The sequence below is a fragment of the Phaethon lepturus genome, unplaced genomic scaffold, assembly GCF_000687285.1.
Source record: "Phaethon lepturus isolate BGI_N335 unplaced genomic scaffold, ASM68728v1 scaffold47118, whole genome shotgun sequence".
NCBI lineage: Eukaryota > Metazoa > Chordata > Aves > Phaethontiformes > Phaethontidae > Phaethon > Phaethon lepturus.
Window position 1 is genome coordinate 6927 of NW_010556802.1, and position 10208 is coordinate 17134.

Consider the following 10208-nt stretch of genomic DNA (forward strand, 5'->3'; position numbering starts at 1 on the left):
TTTTAAAAATGAAGTTGGCAACTGCATGGACATTGAAAATGCAGATTACACTTACAGTGTCTAGACTTTCATATATGTGCTCAGTTACAATTAAGTGAAGCAAAAAGTGTACATATTATCCCTACTGCTATTCTGTTGCTACAGAGCCGCAAATGTGAAAAGCAATACCTTGAAATAAAGATTTCTTTGTTGCCCCTAGTCTACATAGCAGCACAGTTTAAGTAAACACTAAAACTGTGGTTGAGATGCTTTTTTTATTTTTCCCCAAAGATGTAAACATCAGTCCCAGTGTCGTAAACTTTGCTGTATAGGATGAGACAGAAGATCTGAGGCAGGATGACTATCAGACACTAGTGACAGAAGCTTGCAGGCAGTTTGCAGGTTTCTGCAGTTTCTCAGCTTCACTTGTTGGTGGGTCTGCAGTGGCTCGGAAGTTGAACGTTGGGCCTGTGCCACCATGTGCAGGGCTCAGAGCAGGGTTCTGACGTCTGTTGCTTTCAACAATACTTGAAGTGTTGGATGCCAGGCTCTCACGAGTACTAGAACGGAAAAGAAATATATATACACACTCATATATGACATGCCTATATATCTATCGGCCAGACAAGAAAGGAGAATAGAGTATTTTATAACAGGCATCCTATGTTTGTATGTAACGTCACATCAATGAACCATCTCCTTTTGATGGCACACATATGCTCCTCCAAAACGGGTTCCAGAGGTACTCAGCAGCCGTCATACTGTAACACAGGTACAGCACTAAACAGAGCTGAAGCTGTCACACAAACTGTAAGCTGAACCAGTATCAAGCATCTGGATTTTTCACCCAAGAAAATAGCTTCTGTCTTGCATGTGGAACATATTAATTTTCTTTCCTGACTGGGGCATTTTTGCACAAAGTAACTTCATCACATCAGCTCTGTGACTAGGCAGAGCTAGGAGAGTAATCACGTAACACAGCTTCGTCTGTGGTCTCCTCTTCTACCTACATCTTTGTACACAAGATATTAACTAAAAGTGCTACTTTACATTAAACCCACAATACTTCTGAACACAACACTTCATTTTACTTTGCAGCTGAGACAATTGCAACTTACTGAGAAAACTTAATTGCCTGGTCTGCGAACCTGCCCTAGACAACAACCAGTGCTGCAATTTCATTCATAAAATGGACAACATTCCTTTAACATATTGTTTATCCATGGGAGTGACAGGACACTTAGCGCTGTTAAAGACTAAGCCTTTTAACGATACATCTAATTATGAATGCAGAGGAGCCTGTATTTTAGTCTACAGCTTTTAAAAAAAAAAAACTCAGTCAAGACATGCTAAGGCTAGTTTTACCACTACTACTCTTTTTGTTCTCTTTCCACTCTTAATTTTTTATCTCCAAATAATCTGTTTCTGTGCAGAGAGAGGTTTCGTTTTCAAACAGCCATGTGGTCTCTGGTTATGTATCCTTCACCTATATCCCTACTTCTTTGCAAAATGACATCATCAATTGCTATGGAGATGTTTAGAGAGTACATTTAGAGGATTGAATGGGTTTGTTAAATAAGCACTAGAAACAGAGATACTAACGACAGAGTAGTCAGTTTAAAGTCAACCTAAATTTACCTGCTACTGAAAGGGAAGGGGCAGCTCTTGCCTGCCTTGTGTGGCCCTGACCCTGCCACATGTTCCTGCTGCTTCCCTGATGCTGAGCCTTGCAGCCAGCCAGATCAGGGACCGCTCAGTTAAATACTAGCCCTAAGAAAAAAAAAAAAAAAAAAAAAAAAAAAAAAAAAAAAAAAAAAAAAAAAAAAAAAAAAAAAAAAAAAAAAAAAAAAAAAAAAAAAAAAAAAAAAAAAAAAAAAAAAAAAAAAAAAAAAAAAAAAAAAAAAAAAAAAAAAAAAAAAAAAAAAAAAAAAAAAAAAAAAAAAAAAAAAAAAAAAAAAAAAAAAAAAAAAAAAAAAAAAAAAAAAAAAAAAAAAAAAAAAAAAAAAAAAAAAAAAAAAAAAAAAAAAAAAAAAAAAAAAAAAAAAAAAAAAAAAAAAAAAAAAAAAAAAAAAAAAAAAAAAAAAAAAAAAAAAAAAAAAAAAAAAAAAAAAAAAAAAAAAAAAAAAAAAAAAAAAAAAAAAAAAAAAAAAAAAAAAAAAAAAAAAAAAAAAAAAAAAAAAAAAAAAAAAAAAAAAAAAAAAAAAAAAAAAAAAAAAAAAAAAAAAAAAAAAAAAAAAAAAAAAAAAAAAAAAAAAAAAAAAAAAAAAAAAAAAAAAAAAAAAAAAAAAAAAAAAAAAAAAAAAAAAAAAAAAAAAAAAAAAAAAAAAAAAAAAAAAAAAAAAAAAAAAAAAAAAAAAAAAAAAAAAAAAAAAAAAAAAAAAAAAAAAAAAAAAAAAAAAAAAAAAAAAAAAAAAAAAAAAAAAAAAAAAAAAAAAAAAAAAAAAAAAAAAAAAAAAAAAAAAAAAAAAAAAAAAAAAAAAAAAAAAAAAAAAAAAAAAAAAGAAAAAAAAAAGATTAGTGCTAGCATCAGAGTGAGAGTAGGAATGCAGAGCTTTGGATGTGGCAGGGGAGAAATGGGTCAGTGCATGGAATAGGAGAAGGAAGAAACACCTTGTTTAGTTGTAGGGCAGATTTAAATCATCTTAATCTGACTTAATCTGGAATGATGCTTTTAGGAAAACTCCCATAGATCTTTTAAATTGATCAAAATGGCACTGATCAGCTTCTGCCAATTATCACCTTATCGTCAGTAGTTCCAAACAACTATGATGGGTGACGCACAGTAAGAGATCTCTGCAAGCTGCAAGGACGTATGGTGCACTTCTGTTGCTCATGTTTTGATTCCTCTCTCTCTGCTTTTTAACGAAAATAGATGCAACCTTTGTTTTTCAGAGATCATTCAGCATTGTATCATTCTTTATGGGACCACCAATTCCAAATCTTCAAACATTTTCAATTCTGATATTACAAACTGACCATTACAACATGTATACACAAAGGCTGCAGTGAGAATTTTGCATGCAGAGTAATGTCAAAATTAGCTCTTTCTTTAGGTGACCAAAGAGCAGCAGTATTATATAAAGCTCTAAAAATAAATAAAATTAATATTGACAGCTAACATTTACTACACACAACTTGCATAAAAGCAATGAACAAAATGCTGTGAGGCTGTTTTCCCAATGGTGATGTGTTCATGAATTTCACACACAAAACGCCTTTGAAGTCAAATGACCATTGCAAATCTCTTTACCTACACCCCATTTTTTTTTCCAAATGCCCGTTTTTTCAATTTGTCACACTTCAAAAATATACTTGTTCTTTCACAGTGTGGAATTGGTAATTCTCATTTCTCAAGCAACATTGCACACTTCAGTTTAAATTAGAAGATACCACCACACCTCAGGAAATCAAGAGTTACAACATCAGCGGAGGCTAGAAGAGTATACCTGAGGAATATCACTACATGCATGTCCTTGTCTTATATTCCTCCCTAGGCATCTGCTAATGGACATTGTCAGATCTAGGTGAATCTTATCAGATGGATGCTGGATGGCTTTTTTGTATTTCCTGGAAAAGGGCTGTGGAATACATTTTTTGTTATAAGGTAGGAAAGTAATAACAGCGTGGTAATTGTAGCCAAAGGGATGAATTCACCCTAGGCTCAATTTATTTTTATAGACGTATACTATACTATACACTCCTATATATGGAGGAGTGACCAAAACTCAGCAAAACCATCCAATTTAATCATCTTGATGCAAAGATTGTAAAAAAGCCTTTGAAATATCCAGACTACATGCTGGTCTTGCAAAACCCTACAGAATGTTGTTTTTTCTTTCATTTTTTTTTTTTTTTCTTTAAAAGCTTACTTTGCCAAAAAAGGACATTTGTCAACAAATAAACAGTAAAATTAAAAAAAAGGGATGTGTGGAACACAATCATTATTAAAAGCTGCTTATCTGTTTCCCTTTTGATCTAAACAAAGTGGTATAGCAGCACTAAATCCAGTATGCTCGCCATGTTCTGTTCTCTTGCTAGCTAAGTTTAACATTAACAGAAATTTTAGCTTTTGTGTAAATAATTAGGGAAGGAAATGTCTGCCTTTGCACTAACCAGAAATGCAAGCTTGATATTCAGCTAGCATACAGCTAGCAAAATAGCAGTCTAAGAACTCATTTTTATCCAGTCAACATCTTATCCTGGAGGTGAAATGCACTCTGCGGAATGAGACATGCTGGGCAAGAAGCAAACGGCACCATACACTCATCCCCCTCCCCCCAAAGTGACTGCAAGTATAGCACTTCAATTAAAAGAAGAGATTACATTTAAAAAAAAAAAACAACAGTGAAAATAGCCTCATACAATTGTTGTATGTGAGAAAGATGCCAAGCAGCTACAGAACAATCAGTAACAGGAACAAATTCAAAACCTGTGTAAGTTTCTTTTTCAATCTGGACTCTGTGTAAGTGGTACAATTTACTCAAATTATTTTTCAAACTTTTTACTCATACATATGCTAAAAGCCTGCTCTAGCTTGATGATCATTGCATGATGCAGCAGGCCCAATAATTGCTGCCTTGTCATTAACGTCAGGTGGGAGTAGCCATCAAATCCAAAGGAATTTATTCCAGAGTGACATGACTTTAAAGGAAAATGAAATTTAGTCCTGTGTAGAAGCAGGAAATCCTTCACATGCCTTTCTGAGAGCCTTTACTATAGATTTAAAAAAATATATAATTCTGAGGAATAATAACACCTTTTGGGGGTGGGGGGAGAACAACAAAAACCACCCCAAAACCCATTCTCTTTCACCTACTACAAATCCAGTCTTGGAGGTTTTATTTTTAAACACAGGCAAGAAATAATTTAAGCTTAAGTAAGACACAGTAAGACAACTACCATTGTAAATTATTTCTGTGTTCTTAGAGTCATTGTTCTGAACTCTGATGTGTTGCTATCCAGGGCAAACAAAACCAAGCAAGCTCCGCTCCAGCAGGGATCTAGGACTCTCAGAGGCCAGAAAGAGAAGGAAGAAGGCTCAAGTGAAGGATTCTTAACCTGGAAATGAGCTTGTGAAATCTTCAGGGCAGGGAACACACCAGCCACTCTCTCCTCCCTACATCTGTAAGACTCCTAGCACACTGAGACTTCCATGATGTCTGACATCCCTGGAATGGCAATGACTAGCCAGCACCACCACACACAAACATCTGGACTCTTTTCCCAAGTATCTTAGGCAAGGCACCTCTCTCTGCTGATGCAGCGCTGGCTCACCTCTGAAGTTCAAATAGCCTGAGCATTTTCAGTTGTGTGTGGGGAGCAGCTGTTCCAGTCTCACCAGTTTGAAGTGGTGATAGATACACTTCCGAAATTTTTGAAGGGGGAAAAAAAAAAAAAGCGCCCAAACCCAAAACAGTCATCATGTTTGGTTTTTTTTTTGTTGTTGTTTGAGGCAAAGATTATGCCACCTTGTCACTTCTAGTCTTCCAATTAGTCTTGTTGATAGTATCTTAGAGGGAAAGGGAAGGGGGGAAGTATGCAGGAGCTCATCCCTTCTATTCTAAATGCAAACACAAGTTTAATACAGGAAAAAAAGGGATACAGGGAGGTTTTCAGCAAACAGAAAATGAACTAATACAGAGTCAATGCCGCAAATGGTCATTGGTTGCTTATGATATGGTGGGAAACCCACACATCCGAAAGCAGATTCCAGAGCTGTAGAAAACACTGTCTGAAACGTGTGAAATCGTTTAATACAGCCCTACGTTCTGTCATCAATATCACACACACATATAATTAAAAATGGAACTTTTCTAGTCTGTAAAGCTGCAATGAACGTGACAGTCCTACCGTGGAGAGTTGAACCCGCTGTCCACAGTAATGCTGCTGCTGTCCATGCTGTCCAGGCGGGCCGAGTGGGTGGCTCTCTGGTTGTTGCTATTTTCTGTTTCCTTGGGGGTGAGAAGCGTAAGATTCTTCTCAAACTTCCGCTGCAGATCTCTCTCCTTTTCTCTCTCTAGAAGCCACTGCATCGTGCCAACATCATCCCTGTTCTTTTCTTCCTCAGCATTTTTGTTGGTTCCTTCCTCTGAGTCGTCGTCATCAGATACATTGTAGTAGTCGAAGGAGGCCTCCTGGTTCCCAGCTGTCTCTTGCTGTCTCTGTGAAACGGGCATGACTTGTGTGACTGAGGTTACTATCGCTTGTTCAAGTTTCTCACATCTGACTGGCAATGTGTCAGCAGGGGTCTTTTGATGGGGCTTTAGCAGGGGTGTGCTAGACTTATGATAACTATTCACATTAAAGAGTGTATCCTTGCTAAATATTTCTTTCCTTTTATCAAGGCTACTTGTTTCAGCGCTATGGTGTTGAACCAGCCGCCCATTTGCAATCACCTCTGGACTTTGGCCAGCAACCACTGAACCACTGCTTGGGCCCTTTGGGGACTCCTCTTTGTGCACGCCAGGCTCCCTAGCAATATGTTGAGACTGTCTTTCCGCAGGAGTAATTTTTTTGAGCCCATCTGTCCCTGTCAGCGTGTCATGATCCTCTTTATTCTTTGCCAGTGGTGACGGAGCAGTAAGCACAGTCTCACTGGATGTGTTGCACTGAAAATAGTCATCAACTGCTGATTTTGTTGTGCAGGAGTTGAGCTCGCTATACGATTGCAAATTCTCTGTAGGCTTGCTTTGTTCCAGTAGGCTACAAGAACTGGGGGTTTCTACGCTGCCACTAGCTATTTCAGGGATGCAAGTCTCTTTGTAGCTTGCAGATGAAATCAGAGCCCTTTGATGACTGAGTGACTGAGATGGCCTTAAGGTACTGTCGTCAATGTAAGTTTGGCTAGTTGTTTGGTCATCTGGGCTACAGCCTTCACCTATATCTTCAGGTGTGCCTAAAGTAGCTGAGCCCAGAGGTCCCTTGGAGTTATCCATGGATCTAGACCTTTCTTTAGCCTTACTGGACCGCTCATTCCTTGATCTTCTATCCTGTGTATGACTGTGGCTCCGATGGACCTTGGAGTGGGAGCTTCCCCTGGAAGGTTCAGGGAAAGGCATTTCAGTTCTTCTTTTGGCCAGCTCACCAGACACGTCCCACTCTGGTGTCATGGGAAAGTGAGATTCAATCATGTTAGGATTGCTGTGCATTATAAAATTATCTCCCTTGTGTTCTATTATAAAACAGCCTTCCCGTGGGGATCGAGTCAAGGGATCATAGAACTCATACTCCCTTTCAGCAGGTATATCCAAATGAGAGCCATCTGATGGGTCTCCTTTGGACACACGGGTCTTGCTGTGTGACCTCGATTTCCCATGAGACTTTCTGTGATTCCTGCTCTTTTTACTTCGTCCACTGTGGTGAGCTGAAGATCCTGCTTTGCTTCGTTGAGCTTTTTCTTCTTCAAGTTTCTTCATTAGTGCAGTGTGCCTCATGACATTTTCCACAGTCAAGTCAGGGTTAATGCGCCTGATAATCTCCATTTCTACCTCTCTAGGTATAGTGGTAGGGGTGTCCTCGTCCCTTAGTGGCCACTCCTCTGGAGGAAACTGGGCAGAGAAATTTGCCAACTGTTTTGTCTTGTCCTTCTTAAAACTCAATCGGAATAATTTGAGTCCAAATTTCTTAGACTGCTTTTCTACATCCTTAGGCTTTGTGAGTGTCTCTGTTTTATAAGAAAAATTGACAGTACTTTTACTTTTCTCAGTAGGTGGGACCTGACATAAAGAAGGAGGACAGTATGAGTCTTTGCAGTCTTTTGCTGATTTCCTTTGTAGGGTAGATGCATGCATGCTGTGCATGTCTTCTCTGCAACAATGGCAGGAGTCGCAGTGGTTTTTGGGTAGTGTTCGGTCCCTGACGCATCCCGAGGTGGACGGAGTTATAGTTCCTTGTTGCGGAGAGGTACATTGAGACCTGTCAGGTATCCTCTCATCCAAATGGTACCATTTACTGTTAGTTCTTATGAGAGATGGTGTTATAAAGTAAGTCTGCGGGGTTACAATGAAATAACCATCTGGAGTTGGATATATTTTCCTCTCCCGTACAAGCATATTTAAGGTATGTCGAAGGATTTCTGGACTGGGTGTTGGAACTCCTAGAAATGACAGTAAACACATATGAGTGAGTGCATAAAACCATACAGGACTCTCTGGCTCCCCCCTCCCCATTTTTTCCCATGAGCAAGCTGAAATATGCTGAACAAACAACTCCAGTAAAGCACTTTGTTAGGCACTCTCGTGTCTGTTTGTTTTTCCACCTACCTCCTACACTTCAGACATATCAATTATTAATCAAATAGAAAGGAGGACATTAATGGAGTGTTTAAAAAAAAAAAAAAAAAGAAAAAGAGGGAATTTCTAGTCACTTCCACTGTGCAGATGACCTTAAGCTACAAGACTGAATCACTAGAAATGAAAGGCTGTCAGGGGAAACATTTCAATTTTATTATTCTTCCAACTAAATATTTATATCCTGATTACCAGAAATATTTATTATTATGCCCAGTCACATATAAAACAGTAGTTATTTGTTACTTTGGATGCCTAAGTTTTTTTCCACAGAAGAATACTACACAGAAAAGAAAGCATTCCCCCAAACTGCCCCTTTATCACAAACTTAATAGAACTGACTTGCTCTCCCAGTAAAACATGTTTCAACTACATCAGCTGCTCCAAAAAAGACACGCCTTGAATGATACAGTTCATCTTACCCAACCAGACTTTTCCACTATGCTGGAAGTTACAGTTTTAGCTTCTAAAAATTTGCTTCTCTGAGTTCCCTGACTTTCATGTGAGATGTGAGGGACACTCCCTAAGTGCATATATCATATACTGAGAGAGGGACAAGTATGACAACCCTGCATCAATGCCACATTAGCCACATGGTAGACTTGGCATCATGAGCCTGGACCTTCCCACTACCAATACTCCTGCTGGGTTCAGTGGTGCAGGACCAAGTCTTCAATACTTTATTAGATAAAATACCAAGTTAGCATACTGTGCATAGGAACAAGTTCTACCTAGAGCTAAGGAAATGAGATTTAGTTCACAAGCTAGTTTAAAAAAAAAATCTTTTTAGTCTGTATAAGAGATAAAAATAATTCAAAATTTTCAGTGGAAAAGGCTATCTTCAATCAATACATTTTGTTGAACTAAAATGCATTTTAATTTTAACTTAATGCTGAGTACTGACGTGGTTTACATTTTTAGAACTAGAGAAATTTTTTTCAAAAGTTTGGATGGTCTATTTTAAACTAAAAAAGTTAAATGTTATTTTCGCTGGGTCTTAGTTTTCTTTTCAACAAAACTAGTTTAGAAAAAAATAAAACCAGAGAGTAACTTAGGTAGGAAGGGACCTCATGAAGTCACCTGGTCAATACCCCTACTCATAGCCAGGCCAGCTTAGATCAGATTGGTCAAGGAATTGATCAGAGTCAAACTCTGACTGTCTTCAAGAGCAGAAATTCCATGGAATCATGCATGCAAAAACATTTCAACAAAGTATATGTTTTTTACAAAAATACTTCACGGAAAAATCTCCACCAGGTGTACCTGCCACAAACACAGTATCTTCAGTAGCACAGAGTGTCTGGTCACTCTTATCCCACACATCAATGGCTGGAGCCTGCAAGCTCACTGACCTCCTTGTGTTAGCAAACATGAGGATGACAGCAAGGGCTTTGGCACCATGACCAACACCCCATCAAAAAAGAAGCGACAAAAAATAGAAGAGGTAGAATTCCTTAACTCACCCACTTCCTTGCTACTGGGTTGCAGGCAACATAATAAGTATTCTTATGTCTGGCTTTGAATGTTGTTTGAATTTAGAGACATGACCATACTGCTCACACCCAATAATATCTGTAACTAAAAATCTTACAATGGAAACAGTGAAGTGTTAGGAATAACATGGACATGTGCGTGAAAGCAGTGACAACAGAGAAGGTGCCAGGGAGAAGTACATGGGGGCATGCATAGTCCACAGAGCTGAAAGATTGGGGCCAATCCAGACACAGGAAGTAAAAGAGGTAAAGAAAGGATATAATTTGAGAGAATACATAAGACTGAAAATCGGAAAGAATATGCAAATGAAATGGAGAATCAGGTGCATGCATATTCTCCCCTTTTCATGCGGCTGTCCACAATTTATGTGATAAACCTAGAGAGAGTAAGACCCCCCAGAACTGCTGGATGAGCAAACAGGCCAGAAATAGCAGCATATCGGAAGAG

General features: G+C 37.8%; 1 protein-coding gene across 1 annotated transcript in view; it reads right to left on the reverse strand.

The window, feature by feature from the left end:
• Positions 1-252: 252 nt before the first annotated feature.
• STOX2 (storkhead box 2) overlaps positions 253-10208 on the reverse strand; it is a 22127-nt gene continuing 12171 nt past the window's right edge. The window contains exons 4-5 of the mRNA XM_010292562.1: positions 5830-8074; positions 253-539 (exon numbers count right to left, since the gene is read on the reverse strand). Of these exons, the coding sequence (XP_010290864.1) occupies positions 344-539; positions 5830-8074 (2441 nt within the window). The 3' untranslated portion in view covers positions 253-343. The remainder of the gene's footprint in view (positions 540-5829; positions 8075-10208) is intronic.